General features: G+C 44.1%; 1 protein-coding gene across 14 annotated transcripts in view; it reads right to left on the reverse strand.

Annotated features, from left to right (window-relative positions):
• The window catches only part of LOC108137627 (amyloid-beta-like protein), a 53,726-nt gene extending 35,979 nt beyond the window's left edge, over window positions 1–17,747 (reverse strand). For 4 of the 14 annotated variants that reach the window (XM_017259413.2, XM_017259407.2, XM_017259406.2 and 1 more), the window contains exon 1: window positions 16,071–16,816. In XM_017259413.2, coding sequence (XP_017114902.1) covers window positions 16,071–16,148 — 78 coding nt within the window. In that variant the 5' untranslated portion in view covers window positions 16,149–16,816. Of the gene's footprint in view, window positions 1–16,070; window positions 16,818–17,519 lie in introns of those variants that run through there. The other 10 variants (XM_017259414.2, XM_017259412.2, XM_017259404.2 and 7 more) reach the window with 4 other exon arrangements.
• Between the last annotated feature and the right edge of the window lie 861 nt (window positions 17,748–18,608).

The raw sequence follows: 18,608 nt of genomic DNA on the forward strand, positions 1-18,608 counted from the left end.
GGGTTGGAAAGGGGGCGGAAAATAGGAAGTTTACTTTGTCGCAGTCTCATTTATTTTGGCATTTTTGTCACTTACGTTCGTTTGCCCTTAGGTTTCGCCTTGGCATCAGTTTTTGTTACTCTCATTTACCACAAATACTCTTTAATATAGGAACAAATTTTGTATATCATATTACCAACTCTATATAGTAAGAAATACAAAAACTATGTGTCGCGGAAGATTTTTTACAAAAATTATAATCCTAGAGCTGAGTTTATATTAAATAAAAATTCCCTTTTCTCAGTAGTCGTCTTTCTTAGAAGAGAATTGATTGTTTCGAAACAAAATCAAGCAAATTTTGCATTTGGCTGTGATGTGATTTTCTATAATCCTATTATAGGAGCACTCCATTTGGAAGGGTATTTTGGGCTGTGCTTCTGCTGCTGCTTCCTCGTTGCTTTCGTCGTCATCATCATAATCGTTAGTGCCGTCTCTCTCACATTTTGCCCCCTTGTGTTTGTGCTATCATTTGCCAGTTCCTTGTTGGGTTAAGAAATACCCAAAGCAGTCACCACCCCCTTTGGAAGCCCCACTTGGTGCGCCGCCTGCACCGCCGCCGCCCCTGAGTGTGCGTTTTTATGACTCTTATCTGCTGCTGTTGTTCCACTTCCACATGTCCTGCGCTCCCCTCCCCCCTCCCTTCCCCCACCCCTTCCCCTTCGTCGTCACCCTGCGTCTTGGCTTGAATTTTCCACTTTTGCATTGCATATTTCAAGGCGCAATTTTTCGTGTCAATAAAATAAAATCGATATTCCACTCCACTCTTCGTTTTTGTCTTGGTTTGTTAGCTTGTTTTTGCTTAGTTTTTTTTTCTCTTCTTTTTTTTTTGGCAATTTGCTGGGTTCAACAACTTTGTGCCACATACGCCAAGTCGCCCCGAAATCACTGGAGAGCTCAGTGAATTGAGGTTTTATAGCAGGGAGGGTTCGAACTATAACTCGGGGCGATTGTAAATGCAGTTGAGGGAATTCTTCTCTCCGAACTGAAGTGTCCTTGCAATTAAAGTTATGATCATTGGGGGGGGGGGCGAGGATTCTTGTTGTGGGATTCCCAAGAGCACCCGAAACCCCTGACATCCCACTTTTACGGCTCGAGTACAACACACCCCCACTCCTATCCCCAACCTTTCGCATTTTCTCTATCTCTTATTTCTAACAAGTTGAAAATTTCCAGCAAACAATGTTCTAATTAAGACATTGAAACCCTGCTAACCCACAAAGGCGGTTGAAAGGGGGCTGGTTAGGTGGGTAAGAATAACAAAAGTTTACTGTTCCATTCATCACCCACTAAGCAGTAAGGCGGTGGGCGGAGGTGAAGGAGGTAAAGGAGGAGGAGGGAGGAAAACAAATTAAAAGGATATCAAAGTAAATTTGAAGCGTATTTCAAAGTCGTGCGGGGAATGTGGGGGTACATTTAACGGGTGGCTTGGGGTTGGGTATACGGTGGCACGGGGCGGCTGCTGTCGTCACTATTGAAAAGTGCCGGAGGAAAGTAAAACACCCACCCAACCATCCACCACACAGACACCCTTTTGCCATCTCTCTCGCTCAGTTGCGTCTTGAATGAATGCTTGAAATTGGTTTCTGCTGCTTCTTGAACCTTTTCTGTAGCGCAGAAAAGTATACTACACACAAATACAGGTAGAGAAAGGTGGATGGCAGGGGCGTAGATGGGGGAGGGTGCGGTGGCCTGGGGACAGGTAAACTGAAATAAATTCGAAATAATTTGTGTAAAATAGACGAGCAGCAAACGACGCTGTCGACGCTTAGCCCATAGAGCATAGAGCACCGCCCATTTGGCAGGGCACCCTCCTGACTTATATTTACCTCCTTTTTTTTTGGCCAAAAGCAACTCGACACATGCGAAAAGCGTGGTGAAATCTGCCGCCGGCATCGAGAACCTACCACAAAAACGGTGGCGCTGGTGGCGCTGGTGGCGCTGGTGGCGCTGGTGGCGCTGGTGGCGCTTCCCTCCCCCGACACAGCTGCTACCAGGCTAAAAGGCTGCCAAAAATGTATTTTCCTCAACAAGGCCAAAAGTTTAACAAACATTGGCGAGCTAAGCAGAGAGAATAGGGGCTGCAAGTGGGTGGTTGAGAAAGAGAGAGGGAGATTGTGAGGAAGAGCGAAAGAGAGAGAGAGAGCGAACCCTGGAGGCCCATAAGGCGAGCGCAGATAAAGCTCAAGCATTAGCAACTCTTGAGAAAGTTGCGCTGTGCCCCAGGCACACTCCACCCCCCTCCCTCCCCCTCCCCCCTGTCTTTTTTATATCTTCCACACCCACGCTGAAACAGACAATAGTTTTTGTTGCACAATAGCCACATTCCACCCTTCTCCACCAACCAACCATCACCCGTCTTTATTTCACTGGCCAGCACAAGGTCGAGCATTCATTTGCATTCGCATTCGCATTCAAAATCAGATTCAGTTTCAGCTTCTCGTGTTTCCAGGCCATTGGACCTCAGACCCGCCTAAGCCACAGAATGAAAATAAAAAAAAAAAGTAATACCCAAAAACATTTAACTCAAAACCCGATTGAGTTTATATGCAGAGAGGGGGTGGAGGTGGGGGGGAACTCATTTCAATTATGAATACAAAGACGAGGGCAGTGCTCAGTCCGCAGTCCGCAATCCCCAAACCCCAATCCCCAATCCCATTCGAAATCCCCCAGATCAGGGAGCTCAAAGTCAGGGAAATCTCGCTCTCTATATGCATATTTCTCTTATTCTTCGGACCTTTTCTTTCACTTTCCACTTCACTCACACAGCGCAGCACAACACTGGGAAATCGTGGCCGAAAAGTTATTTCGGCCAAAAGGGAAAAGACCACCGAAAGATAAATGCAAATAGGCGAAATAACTAAACAGCAAAAGTGGCAATACGGCAAAAGCAACAAAATGCCGAATCGTGCGAAACGAGGCAGAGAGCGAAAGGCAGGGCAAAAATTTAAATTAAAAACACGTCGACATCAACATTTTGCCAACACCACGGAGCACACACACAGACACATGTGTGTAATGCATGCACAGGGGTTTCGGGTTTTGGGTTTTGGGTTTTAGTTGGGAATTTAGGTTGGGGTTACGGCTTTGGCTCTGCCTTTGGCTTTCGATATGGGGTCAGGGGCCATATCACTGTTGTTCCTGGCATATCGATTGCAGCTCAAAGGTTATTAAATATTGCTTTGTATTTGTTAGTAAAATAAAATTGAGTTTGCAGCTCAAAAGATATTGATATGCTTGCCATATAAAAATAACTGAAAGCTATCTTTTGGATTTTAAATCATAAAATCACTGAAAATGTATTTTCAGCCTATCTCTTCGATTGAATGTCCCATCCTTGACATACATACATACATACATAACATACATTAAGCTAATTACCAATCATGACCAACAACTCGAAACAATCGATTGCTTAACAACGCCTGACAAACCCCTGCCCGCAAGGGTTTAATTCGGCAATGTCATTAGGTCCCTCATCATCTTCAAACCCAAAAACGGGTACAGTTGGCAACAAAAGTCACCGAGAATTGCGGGGGAGATCTTTGTCCGGCATTCAGTGTTAACCACTTAATTTTCCGTATCATTGAGAAGGGATATTAAAAAGCGATTGACGCTGACTCAAGCCCCAACTACCCCCAACTAGATATACTATAAATCGGTTGTGAAAGGGGGAGGGGGGGTGAGGGTTGGTTCAGGAAAGTGAGAAGGGGCGGGCAAATTAACTCGACTGTCAACCGCAAAATCACAACAGATGCAGTCGCCACTCAATCACAGTATTTGTGAGGCCGCTTCGAGGGTCCTTTTTCATTTCCAGCCCCAACTCCAATTTCCTGTGCCTGTCTGTGTAAAAACTAAACACACACACTCGTCCGTCGTCCACATATACATATGCATGAGTGAAGGGTTTGCCAGCGATAAAATATATATTTTTTACTCGCCCATAATGTGACACCAGCAGGAGATTGGAGGGCATACTCAATATCAATACAGTTTTATTTACGTTGGGACTCGGACCAATGAAAAAAAACAAACAAACCACCGCCACCCACCCCGCACCACTCTTCAGCTCGCTTAAACAATTTTGGTAGCATACTTTTGTGCGCAATTCGCCCCTACTTCATTCTTTGTCCGATTTATTTACGACACAAACATTTTTTTCCTGTCCCTGCCATGGGCGTGGCAGCTGCCAGAAGGCTGGCGAAAAGGGGGGGCCGACCTGTGTATTTCATTTTCTCGACTTTCGAGTGGCTTAAAAACAAAATCGAAAACGAATGGGAACTTTTAAGCCACCCCCACAACCATAGGGAATGCCTTCAATCTTGCCCGCCCCCTTTTATAAATTTATAATTCCCAATCAACCCCATCCCAACCCCCCAACGTTAGTTGTGCCTTTTCCACTCGGTTTACTCGTTTGCTGCTTGGCTGGCCACACACGTTCCGAGGCCATAAGCCTTGCTCAACACACAGAAATGTAACAATAAATGTGAGCCAGCGCGTTCTGTGGGTCAAATGTGGTACATCATCAAATTTACCGCTCGAACAGTTCATAAAATGCGTCGAGGCATCGATGAAGACATTCGATTATGTACAACTATCGATAAAAAAAAAAAAAAAAAAAAAAAAAAAGTGTATCGCCGCCGGGGTACAGTTTGTGTCTCTGGCAGGCGGCATTAATCAATAAATCGCACAAATCAGCGCTTAAATGCCAATTGACTTTTATGGTTACCCACCCACTACACATTACACTTTTGCACGCTACATGCCATACACTGCACACACACACACACACACACAGACACACAGACACACATTGGCGTCCACCCGGGGGCGCCAAGTAACTAGACAGGGGATCGCGCATGCGAGACGTTAAAAAGTCATTACTTTGACGGCAGCACTAAAAATTTGTCTTGCCAGGGGGGAGAAATGGTGTGTTTGGGCATTGGGTTTGGGGCTTTGGGTGCTATTGTCGCATACAAGTGCTCTAGACCCAAACACCCATATACCCATACGGATTATGTGCCCTGCATAGCAGACAACGCAATGAGTTTGTTTTTCCCACTCTTTTTCTCGCCTTCTCGCTATGGCACTCGAAATATTTAAACGATAAAGTACAGCAAGTCACCCACATATGTGTGTGTTTGCTTGTGCCTAATAGAACCCAAGTGACAAAGGCATAAACACACAAACAAACACAGAAACACACACACACACACACACACACACACACACACACACACACACACAGACAGTCAGACTGGCCATTAGATGGCTGCTGCTGTGGCAATTTGGTGGCACAGATGAATTTAATAGAGACGCCAGTGCAGCTGTGTGTGTGTGGTGGCCATTATGCGCCGCAACGCATACAACATTATTTTATTAAGTGAGACGAGGCCAAAAGGGAGGACCCAAAACAATATGCGTTATCTCGCACCCCCTATAACGCACATTACTCCTACTCCTTCTGGATTCATTCTGCATTCTCAATTCTCCATTCTCCATTCCAGTTTGGAACGTGTCAGACGGAAGAGTCGCCAGAACCATGGAAACGGGGCACAGATGGAGGGCAGATCGCATTCTATGGTTGCATGCCAAAGCGTTGGCATGTGCAACGGTCCCTTTGGCAGCAGCAGCTAGATGATTCATCGTCCCACGAAAACCCCTCCCCTCCTCCTCCCTTTCATACATATATACCACCCTTTGTGGAGTGTGAAACAGATGGCAGCGCCATAAACTTCGATTTATTTAAATTCTCGCCTAAACTCGGCCTTATGTGTGTAAAATGTCTTTTGGTGATCAGCTATACCAAACAATTGTTATAAGTTGAAAATAATGTATCTAGTGAAGTTAAATCATGTGAAAACGAGCAAGTTTCAAGGTGTGTGATTGCTATGAACTTGCGACTTCATTGTTCAATGAACACATACAATTCGAACTCGGAGTAAAAGCTTTGAATTTGCATCTACCCCATGCTGAATATTCATTTACCACATTCATCAGTGACCGAGAGCTCATTCAAATGCAATGCTGCTACAAACACGCATATTTTCTCCGACTCGCTCCTGCAGCCATTTGTTTAGTTTAATCATTTCTCAGCCGTATCCGTATCCGTATTCGTAATCGTATTCCTTATCCTTGCTCCTGCCACCGCCCATTTGAGCTGTCTGCACGTACGACTGACTGAAAGAGTGAATGACTGGGCGATTGACTAACCGTCTATCCATTTGTCTAACCCCTTCCCCTCACTTCCATTTCATTCCATTCCATTCCATTCCATTCCCTTCACTTCACTTCACGTCCCCGACTCTGAGTGTTTATCCTTCTCGGGCTGTCGGTGCGGATAAATTTCATTATCTGCAAACGCGGTCATAAAATCTGACATCGAATCAATTTCTGCAACAAACGGTGGCGGCGGGCTCTGGGATCTGACTCCATTTTCCATTTTCCCCGCATTTTCTTAGCACGATTCTCGCTTTATTTGGCCCCCTTTCGTGTTGGGGCATATTTTGTTGTATTTTGAATGAATGTGCAAATAAAATTTAATTTAATAGCAAATTTTATGTCGCAAATATTGCGCTGCCCCCACCCCCACCCCCCCGTCTTCACTCATGTGAGGCACTGTGCCCACTTTTATGGCCCTCAAATGGTTTGTTCGATCGCAGGGCTTCAGTTGACAACAGGCCACACCACCTCCCACTCTCTCTCCAGCCAAACAAAAAAAAAAAAAAAAAAAAAAAAAAAAAAGGACGAAAAACCACCCCAACCATCTGCGACTGCCGGCGTGCTGATAGCCAAATGGGATTTGGGGAATATGCCAGGACATGAACCACGAACAGGACTCTAGGACTATAGAACTTCGGGACTAGCGAAGGGCTAAAGGCAAGTGCGGATGCATTAAAGTGTCAAACGAAGTTGCCGCCGGCGGGTGATTTTGAGGGCGCTGCCTGGCCTTTGATTTGCTTTCATTGTTTGCCCTCGCCAACTTCGATGCCGCTCGCAGTTGGGAACTTTCACCCGGAAATCATCGATTGACAATGGAAAAGTGGAAAACGGAATGGCAAGAAAGGACAACCGCCGGCCGGATCGTCAATGATGAGGAAGAGGAGGTCAAGCGATGTCCGCTGGGTATCCTCGACCAGCACTCAAATGATGAATGAAATGAGCTTGCGATGAATAAGTGAACGAATGAATGCAGGGAATAACTAAGTGGAAAATAAGGAAACGTCCGGGCCAGGCAGCGATTTATTGGGTGAACCAATGAACACTTTGACTGTGAAAAGTGAACAACTCAGGGGCATTCAGATGGTTAAATTAAAACAAAAACCCCAAAGCTGTTCAAGGCCTATAGATGCTGAAATTGTTGATGGTTTGATAATCACATATAAAACAAATTATAATGCATTTATATGCATATTAAAAACTGTGTACAACTAATTATCCGCAACATCGGAATTTTTTTTAAAAGGCCACCCATTATTTTAATAGTTGGCCACAAATTAGTTTTGAGAAGTTTTGTACTTATTTACGGCAAAATTAACAACGATGTTATTGCCAGTTTTATAGACTTCAACCCTTATGATTCTGTGAAAAAAAAAACTCTTATTTTAGCCGCAATGTTTCCAAATGATTAGCAACGACAAACATTCAAATGTTTCTATGTTGATAATCGGTTTAGTAGACCATTCAAGAACTTTGCTTTATTTGATCACATTTTTTCGCCTTTTCTACTTTCGCCTGCTCTTTTTGTGCACTTACATTCCGGGGAAATGCAATTTCGCTCAGGGCAGTGAGATTGAATGATTCAAACTCGTTATGCTCTAAGGGAAATCCAAGGAAGCGAAAACTTTGCTGCCAATTGAAAAATAATCCAATCGAGGAATCGGCCAGAAAAGTGGAAAATGGAAAGTGCCGAGGTGCAGGTGGGCAGGTGGACAGGCAAAAACAGGGAGCTGCCCAGTATGGCAGGATGGCCTGGGAAAGTGGAAAGTGGCTGGGAGGCTGAAAGAAAAACACAGCCGAAAATGCAATATTGCGATTTTATAGCACAAATTGCTTATAATCACCCGGCAATAACGGCAACAAGGAGGAACGTCGGGTTGCGAGGGGCGGAGGAGTAGTTCGGCAGGAGCGGAATGCCAAAAAAAAAAAACGGAAATGCACGCTGTAATGGCCTGGAAGTGGGCGGTGGCCCTGGCCAGAATAGGGGCGTGGCCGGAGAGGGCCGGGCGAATTGGCGAGTGGAGTGGAGTAAAGTGGGCGGAGCAGCTGCTCTGGATCCGCCCGGCATGGCAATGGCATAAAAATCATATTTCCGTTTTATTATTTGCTGTTAATGAAAATGCAAATAAAATTGGATTTTCCGTGCGGCACAAAAAGGCAGCAAAATTAAATGTTGTTGCTGGTTGTGGAATGGAGATGAGAGGAGAGGAGAGAAAAGGAAAGGAAAGAGGGGACGACACTGCTGCAAATGTATTTCCTGGCGCACACATTTCAAATAAACATTTCGGTTTTCGCATTTCAGTATTTCTGTATTTTTGTATTTCTGTAGTCCTGTATTTTTATGTCGACGGCAGGCGGAGTCGACAAATGAAAAGCATCAAAAGTGGAAAAATACGAGCAACGGGTCAGAAGGAAAACCAGTGAAAAATCATTTGAAGAGCCAACGAAAATGTGTGACCCCTCCTGCCCCCGATGTGTGCTTAGAATTAATTGGGTCACGTAATTAGCAGCTTGTTTGGTCATATACTACACTATACTATTCTGTATACCATATATATACTACACTATACTATTCTGTATACCATATATATACATACTCTATAGTGTATATAAATATATAGAAACGGGTTGGGGATCTATATGTGTATGCCAAATTTGATTATTCAAAAGAGAAAGGAGTTTTTGGAATTTTTTGCATTTTTTGCGGTGGCCGCAACTCAATTAAAATGACCAAAAAACGTAGGATCGTCCAACCAATATAAACCACTATATAGGTTTTGTTTAATCCCCTTATGGTTGTTTAGCATATGCAATAGAAAGGCTTTAAATGGTTTATTCATCAAGACTACAGAACACATCAGACCTTTTGAGTTAGGCCAGCACAAATTTCTTTACCTTTCAGCCAGTTTTTTTAGCCCTCGGATTTTCCCCCTAATATTTAATCCCAGCCATAAATAACTGCCTTCCATTGGAGCATTGGAGCAGATTGTACGTATAGTAAATCTGAATGATTTATTCCAAGGACACACTACTCTCCCTAACCGAATCCATCCATTCAATTCGCAGCATAAGGAAGCCACTCGATGCTCATTGCTAATGACACCATCGATAATGATGCTCCATAGAGCCTCCCAACTCGAAATCCCCGCCGTCTGTTTGCCATTTGCGATTTCCAGAGGAGCTTTGCCCAAGCCATTCGAGTGGAAAAGTCAAGTCAACTCGAGTCGGGCTTTATTCCCAGCGTATGGCAGCGATTTAGGGCTTCAGACCTAACCCAAATCCGTTCGAAAGAAAAGGGGGGGAAGAAGGGCCTGCCATTCGATTGAGAAAATGCCATTCGTGCTACTCAAATGAAATCAGCAACGAACTATTGGGCAGGCGACGGGCGACACCTTTTACCAACCATTCCAACCACCGGCCCCTCAACCACTCGAACAAATAATGCATGCGGCTGTGCCACCGACAACAGCAACCACGAAAATAACAGTAGAACAAGGAGCAAAATGGGGGGTATGTGGGGGGGCTGGACTACAGCTACAAGAAAAGTCGTTCAGGCTCAGTCAACAAAATGCCAAATTCAAGCACCTGCCACAAATTTTAGCCCGGCACGTTGTCGCTGCCACTGCCACTGCCACACCCCCACACCCTCTTGCCGCCCCCCGACGACTAGGGAAGTTTTTCCCTCTCGTATATGTTTGCCATACAAATGTATAAAACATTACCGCACGGCTGTTCCAAAGACGTGCAACACAAATAGTGGCAGAGGGGGCGGGTTTGTGGCTCGAAGAAGTACTGTGACGGAGGAACTTTTTATGTTCCAGCTTCTGCAGTCCAAAAACGAACCCTCCACCATCCTCCAGTTTGCACTGGTTAAGTTTTCCCGATGGTCTTCACCTCTTTCTCGTCGGAATGCCAGTGATTGGTAGAGGGTAAGCGATAGTTTTTGGGTTAGTTTGACTCCAAATTCGAAATACTTTGGGGGTATATTGCAGTGTAAATAACTCGGCATGACAGTCTACAACAGCAGAAGTCGTTGTCTCTCCTCGCGAAATACACCCAAAAGACCTTACCCATTTTATTCCTTTTTCAGATCTCTAGTTTGCTATATTTTTGGTACTGTTTAGAAAATAAGGCATTTTTGAACATTTTTTTCTTAGCCAATGGGATTTTAAATCATACCCTGTCAAACCCATCTCATTTATTATTTGATACTGTTTTGGCTTAGAATATGTTTAACAGAGAGAAAAGAAAGTCCATGGGATCTACATATTATATATCTAAGATCATCTTAAATCGTAACCTGTCCAACTTATCTCATTTACCCTTTAACTATATGGTCCCGTCCAACCTAGGACTCTTGTTTCCACCTTGAGGCTTTATTTCAATCCCCTGCCCACTCTCTTTTTTATATCATCATACCCACCCACCAACCTTTTGACCCTGCAAGCGACATTTTGTATGCCTCTTTGCCCGACGGACAGGGAGCGTCCCCCCATTTCTTTTCATTTGGTTTCATTTCATTTCGTTTCGTTTACGTTTGTCATTCATTCTGGTTCATTTGCTCGATTGTGAGTCATCGTCATCATCACCATCATCCTTGTGTATATCAGGGCGGGGGCATCATTATCAGCTTTATCAGCGGGGCTGGAAAGTCGTCACCTTGCTGGATAAAAGTTGTTGACCCACGCTGGCCTAACATACAATCCCCCGTTTTTTTTTTTTTCTACTTGGCCACTCGAAGGTGTTCTGCGATTTCAAGAGCCTCAATAAGAGCCCTGTAAGAGAGACACATACAATGACTAAAACGGAGACAGAGACAGAACATCGCTGCTGGGCAGCAGCACTTAACCCTAATTCCTGCAACTCTGACACATCAACTGAGCCACAGACAATGGCCACATTAGCCCTAGTCCTGGGCCACAGCCTTTGTCAACGTTGAAATGAAAATGAGCAAAATGCATAATCGAAAAAATTCATTGAAGCGTAAATGCTTTGTAACAGGATACGGGGTGCTGGGTGGTTCAAAGGGGGAGGTCGACTCTTGTGGACAGGACAAGCGGAATTCGAATACGAATACGAGGGATACGTAAAGCCCAACCTAAACCGATCCGATCCGATCCGCGTCGAGTCGAGTTCGAGCCAACTTGAAAGCCAAGCCAAGCCAAGGCAACCAAACGAAACGAAATGAAACGAAACAAAACAAAACCCAAACCAAACGAGCTGCGGAGGACAGACAAAAGGAGAAGGGTCCTGGCGGGGGAATCGTTGGGAAGTTGGGGTCACTGCACAGTTACCGAGTTACTGAGTTACAGAGTTACAGAGTCTCTACCCAAAAGCACCAGCCCACCGCTCCATCTTTGCCCACACATACATATGTATGTGTGTGTTATGTGTGCGACATCGACACCACAACTAATGAACGATGGACAGGACGTGGACAACGCTCAGACTGACAAATGACAAAGGAAACGGGTCGCAGGACACACAGGACACAGCAGCAGGAGTGCAATGGAATGGGAATGGAGGTGGATATGGATATGGGGATGCAGATGCCGATGCTGATGCTGATGCTGATGGTGGACCAGCGGGCAGAGAATGTGACTGCGTAAGTGACTTACTCCGGCTGACCAACTACAAACCCAATTGAAACCAAAACTTAACCCAATCACGAACTGTGGTCAGTGCAGCGTGAATCCCATGTGGAGGTGCCACTGAAGGCGGATTCTGCTTTTACACTGAGAGCAAAAGGTTTGGCATATCTGCGAAAATGTTCAACTAAACAATTATTTGTGCACATATTCAGAAGCTTACTAATATTATCTACAAAAATAAAGAAAGGGATGATATAAAATAGATTTATTTTTGAGTGGGAAAAGTAAATTCGTAAATTGCTTCATTTCCGAGAAAAAACATTTCTTGAAAGTGGTTTGGCTTTCCTAAATTACTAATGAAATTTTATTCTTACTAGACTTCATAGAAAACTAAAAAGAAACCAACAAAAAAAACTTGTGTGTTTATAACATTTAATTGATTCCGATTTAGATCGAAAAAATATCGAATTCCCACTTGATATAAGAGCTCTGCGTATACTTAATATGAGAGTTTGCTGCTCAATTCTACGTTGTGTAACACTATCAAGTTGAAAATGTCATATTTGAAGTTTGAAATACTTTATACATTTTTCTGCTTGTGAATTTCGCTTTTGAAGATTGAAGAGCGGTGCATTTTTGGATCGAAACGCAGAATTCCTGTAAAGTTTTGTGGCTGTGGGAAATTCCGTTACGGCGGTTGGACCACATTCCCGCATGATTCATTCTGGGCCCATCGAGGGTATACACTATCCCCCCTCCCCTCTAAGCCATCCTCTACGCCTCTGGCTTCTATCAGCCAGCAAGCAGCGAACCGACTAATTCAGTTGACTCCAGTGCAATTGAAGAGGGGGTTTTCTAAGGCGGAGGGTGGGTAACTAAAGTTGGCCGACAGTTCGCAGCTCCCAGCCGACAATCAAATGGCCAACGACACCCGGCCACCCCTCACTCCCCCCTTCACCACCCTCTTGCCACCCCTTGTAAGCCCCTTTTCTCTGTAGAAAGGGACTTTTGTATGGGTTGTTTGGCAGCGACGATTGCGTGTTCCCTTTGCCAGGGGCGGCTGGTTTTTTTTTTTTTTGTTACGGAAGCAGGGGGCTGTGGCATCGAGTGTTTGGAGAGATGCTCGGGCATATTGCACATTGTGAACTAGTCCTGCAGTCCTGTTGAACCCGTCCCTTCTGCTTTGCCTTGTGGATGAGTCAGACATGTGAACGTCAAGTCCTTAAACAAAAAAAAAAAGTGGAATTGCACAGAAAAAATGCAAGCAGCAGGAGGATAGCTAAACAAGGGTGTGGGCAAGAGGGTGGGACAGAAGTGATAACATGAGTTGGGGGTGGTGCCAGTGGTAAAAAGTGTACACAACAAGAAATTAAGAGCAATTATATATTTTTAAAAACAATTGGAAGAAGAGTATCTATATTTTCCTAAGCTTGGCATACCAAGATCGCAAATTTTTACCGATGTTATCTCCATAAAACAGCCAAAAATCATCTTACTTCAAAGGGACACTTTAGTAAAGGTTTCTTAGCTAAGAAGAATTAAGCATACATACATATTTTAGCAAGTTTCTCAAAATTTGTTGGCCATTTCTTAAAAATTCTAAATGTGAAATATATAATACTTGTTTATATAAATATTTGAATGCAGATCGATTGGTTTTGATTACTGCGTCTGGCGGCCAACGGAAGAAAAAACTGTTTGCTTGATTTGTTTTAATTGAATTAAACTGCAGCGATTACATTTTCCCAAAAAGGACAAGAAGCATATTATTTCAAAGACAATTACAGATGTGTTAACGAATTGACCTTGAGCCAACTTACATATTATTTAGCTGAGAAGATGTCGTAACATAAGATTTCGTAACAGGGCTGTGAGGAATGAGAATCACATAGTCGGGTCACTCTACTCAGTTAATCTAAAATATCTTTATTTTTTTCGTTTCGAGCACAGTGGCAAGGGAAAGCAACCCTACGGGGGTGGTGATAGGTGAAAGGTGAAAGCGGCATAAGCAACCACCGACGACCACAAAAACGACGACGGCGATGCGTGCCACTGATAAAGGTGACGCTAACGGTGACGGCTGACTGGAGTGGGTGGTGGTGCATGGTGGTGGGTGTAACTGTGGGTGATGGGTGATGGGTGGTTGACCAGGGTCCTGGATCCAGTCCAGTTATAAATTGCAGGCAGCGGCGAACTAGCATGAATAGCGGCATTAAAGTATCAGGCAAACAAAGGGGCAAGATAGGTGGAGAGTGAATGAAAGAAAGAAGGGCAAAACAAATTGCAGGCTGCATACAAAACAAGCCATGAAAAGAGTGCAAGGGCCCATAAAGCAGCTTAACTGCTCCCCTGGCCGGGATTGGGCCGGTATCCTAGATCCTGCTTGGATCCTTGGATCCTTGGGAGCTGTGCAACAGCATCAGCAGCAGCAGCAGCAGCATCAGCAGCAGCTCCTTCCTCCTCCATCTATTACTTTTGCTCTCCCGCATGTATATGAATTTGATAAGATTTTTGTTTCGCCACAAAATGTTCAGTCCACCGCCCACTAAGACTGTCCTTTGTCCGTTGTCCGATGTCCGTTGTCCGCTGGCCGTTGCCAAGGCAAATTGCTTTGAGTTATTTAAGGGGAAAAAAAACGTTGAGGAAAATTGTTAAGGCCAGGCACGTCGACGTCGTCGATTGTGGGTCGTCCAAGAAAAGCTGGAAATGGAGGAGGACCCTGGCACAAATTGTTTTGAAATGATTTGAAAAAGCATTTCAGTTTAAGCCTGCCACGCATGTGTGTATCTGTGTATGCGTATGCGTATGTGTGTGTGTGTGTGTGTGTATGTGGGTGCCTGTGAATTGATGAATGCGCCCGGAGAAGAGGAATAAGAATCCCTCTGATGAATGCAGGACCAGCCTCAGTGCGAATTGAGGATTATGTGGAGAGCTCTATGTGCCGGGGCAATAATTGAGGGTATTTTCTTGAATGGGGGGGAAGGGTGTTGGGGGTTTGAAAACAAAACCCCAATCGATGGAAGGGCCATAACCTGGTCACTCATTCAATTTCCATGATAATTGCCAGCCGCAACGGGTGCCAAATCAAAATGCCTAACTGCCTTCATTAGTTTCGCTGCCACTTTTGCTGCTTTCGTATGCAAATTGCCAGTTGGAGCCAGCTGCTGCCGCTGCTGCTGCTTCCGAATATTGGTGTCTTATTCGCCTTCGCATTTGCCTTTCTGTTTTATTTTATTTTATTTTTTTTTGGGTTGTGCGGTTGTGTAAGCCGAAAAGCCACGGGAAAAACCCAAGCCAGCGAAAAGAAAACGGTTCAATTAAGCCAATATTTGCGCACACTCGCGCCTTGTGTTGGTTAGTTTGGCAAGGGCTGAGCCACCAACACCCCCCAGCCACCCCCTCAAACCCTCGAGCGGCGGGCGCTGCTAAGCGATGGCACATTTTTCGTAGCATACTTTGAGCGGCTGCTTAGCACACGGCCACAACAGAAAACAGAAGCCCGCTCAAGTGTTTGTGTATCTGTCTCTCGCCCAATGCGTATGTGTGCGTGACGGGATGCGACTGTGTGTGTGTGTGTGTGTGTGTGTGTGTGTGCGTCTGTGGTTGGGATTTGTGTTACACGCAGAAAAAAAAAACACAAATGGTTTTGATTTCGACGGCATAATATAATATTGTATCAATAGAACAATCTTTTTTTGTTAAAGCAGCACAATATTATTTTTATTAAGTAGGTTTGTCAAAGATTTATTTATAAATAAATAACTATTACCCTCATATTCTATTAATTATTAGTTCTAAAAATTCGAAGGTTTTAATGGGAATCACATTGCATGAATGGCTTTTAAAATCTATAAGAATTTACGTTAGTATTTCTGCTTTTTACTATATCAAAAATCATATACACGCAATTAGTAAACGAATTTGAGTCTTATAAAAATATAGATTTTGACAAAACGTCGTAATGGTGTTATAATAGAGTTATCTTTTCAAAATTGCCTTATCATTCAAATATACAAAAGATTCTCCTGGGTAGCCCATTTTGGCCCAGTGTGCTGTTTCAGTTTCGGTCTCAACATCGGTTTTGGTTTGTGTTTCTGTTCTGTGTTTCGGGTCTTTCGGCTTACTCCTTCGTTGCTTTGAATGGCTACGGATATTGTATCGAACGTGGAGTGTGGTGTGGTATGGTGTGGTGTGGTATCGTATGGTGTGGATTCGGTGACTCACCTGAACCTGAGCGGTGCCAATGGCCAGGACGACCCAGAGGCTCCGCAGCAACAAATTACGACGCAACGCGACGCACATTGTTCAAAATTCTTTCAGCTCCTTGGCTCCTTGGCTCCTTTGTCCTGTCTCCTGGCTCTGTACTTAGCTGGACTGACTTGCCCTTGTCTCTGGTTCTGCTTTTGATTCTGCTTCTGGATGTGATTCGAATTCGGCTTTGGATTCGGTTTCTAGTTAATTGTATTTGGTTTGTTGGCTTGTTCGTTTAACACTTTGCTGCATAGACAAACGACGGCAGCAGCAACAAGAAATCGAAAACACAAGAAAATTTCATTAGCAAGCGAACGATTGGTAGCTAGATTTCGTTATAGTGGCATCTGGATTCTGGTTACTGATAACTGATTTCTGTTTTCTGATTTCTGATTTATGCGTTCTAAGGTTCGTACTCCGATTTCGTTGAATTTGTGATGCTCAAGTTAGCTGGTCGCCTTGCCTGTCCCTTCGCGAAGCGTTTTGCTTACGCCGTTGCCCCAAAAAAATGTCAACTCGGAAAACTGTGTGTGTGTGTGTGTGTGTGTGTAATCGTAGTATTTGATTGTGGAACGTAGTAGAAGAGAGTCCAAGACGAAAGGGGGGATAAGAAAAAGGCGAGAAAGAGAGCACTCGCTGTGCTCTTTCCTAATATATCCACTCGCTGGTTCTCGTGCTTTCGAGATGGTATTTCCTCGCACAAAATATGTAGCGTATAACTGTTTTGTTCTAAAGTTAAATCCCCATACAGCCGCTGTCCTTTTGCCTGGAAAACCTGTCAGCTGCAGCCGTTGGGTCCCATGTCACTTGTCCTCTGCACTTGGCAGCTCCTACGCAGGTCCACCCACCCCCGCAACCCGGTCGGAAAAGTCCTCGTAACCATCGTCGTCAGACTTTTGCGCACTTTTCCAGCAGCATTCTCACTTCTCACTGATTCTGCGCAAAGCGGTAAACTTATTTCCACCCAGCTAATTTGGCATCACAAATCCATTATTGACATCGGCTTAGTTCAGTTCTAATTCAAATCCTTTTTTATATCACTTTGTTTTGGGTGTTTTTCTCTATGGTTTTTTTTTTTTTTTTTTTTTTTTTAAGCACTTGCACTTGAACAGCAAAAAAAAAGTATATTTTTGGTTTCAGTGATGGGACGGTCTCTCAATGTGTGTCTCTCTGCTTTCTCAGCTCCTCGGTTCCAAAATTCTCCGCCCGAGCCTCTCTCCGAAGCAAAAAAAATCGTAGCGGGAGAAAGCCGAGAGCTACTGACAGCAGCAGCAGCAGCAGCAGCAGCAGCAGCAGCCCCAGGCCTTTTCCCAGCGGACGGAGTAACGGGGTGGCTCTGGCTTGAAGAGAGGCGCCTCTGGAGCTCGGAATCTCTCAATCTCTCAATCTCCCAATCTCTGGAGCTGTGGCTATGGGCTGTACCTGGCGCTGCGAACGCTCACAAACGACTGCGAGTGGTGCTGGCTGCTCGGCGGACTCGTTGCCTTCAATCGAATTCGAAAAGCCTGCGAGTCGAAGTCCGAAAGTCGGCAAGTCCGAATTTACGAAAGCCCGAAAGTCGAACTCTGGCGCAGAGCGCGTGCCCGGGATCGATATTAAGGGCGAAAGCTGCCTTTCCGCAAGGGTGGAACGCGCTGGTCGTTCGAGCTGCGAGGGCCGTTGCCTGTGGAATGTGGCAGGCTAAAAAAAAAATAGCACCAGGTGCTCAGAGCGAATCCGAGGGGTGGTTGAACCGGTTCCGCCAGCGAACCAAATTCCCATTCACTACCGGCGGAACTGTTATCAGCATTGGAACTCCTTGCAAGGCGCTAATTTCAAGCGTGGTTTTGCTGCACTTGCCAGGATTCTTAACCAGAAGTCTCCTTTTTTTTAATACAGAAAAAATAAAGCAGGGGCGTGCCAAAGCCCGTGGCTCATGTTTCTTTTTTTTTTTTGTTGCTTTGCTCATTGATATATGTAGGAAGAGCAAAGTCATATACAGCGGGCAAAAGATTTTTACGAAGATTTTATATCTGGGTTTAAGTGTGCTTCCTTTTTTTGGTCTTAATAATTTTTGTAATGCAAAGCACACATTAAACGCTTTATAATTTATTACCAATTAATGTATTAGATATTAAGTGCAAACATTTTTAAAACACAATGTAGCTATGTATTATAGGGCTTATATATCTAGCTCAGATAATGTTTTAATTTTTGTATTGCGTTTTAAACATATATCATATTTTGATTATTATACACATTTAAATTTCATTCCAGAATTTGCGAGTCTGGCATTGTATCATACAACTCGGTCATTGGAGCTATGATGATTTGCAGCTCAATTATTTGATAGTTCCTATGGCAGCTTTATGATATCGTTATCCCATTTTAATAAAATTAAAACTGTAATTCTGAACTGTCAAATTATTAATAAGTCAAAAAATACCGTTTAAAAATCAGTTTTTGAATAAAAAGCCTGGGGAATAATTGTCAGAAGTTAGAATGTCTTGCATCGTTGGATTCGTCATAAAA

The sequence above is a fragment of the Drosophila elegans genome, unplaced genomic scaffold (genome assembly GCF_018152505.1).
Source record: "Drosophila elegans isolate 14027-0461.03 unplaced genomic scaffold, ASM1815250v1 contig_149, whole genome shotgun sequence".
Classification (NCBI taxonomy): Eukaryota; Metazoa; Arthropoda; class Insecta; order Diptera; family Drosophilidae; genus Drosophila; species Drosophila elegans.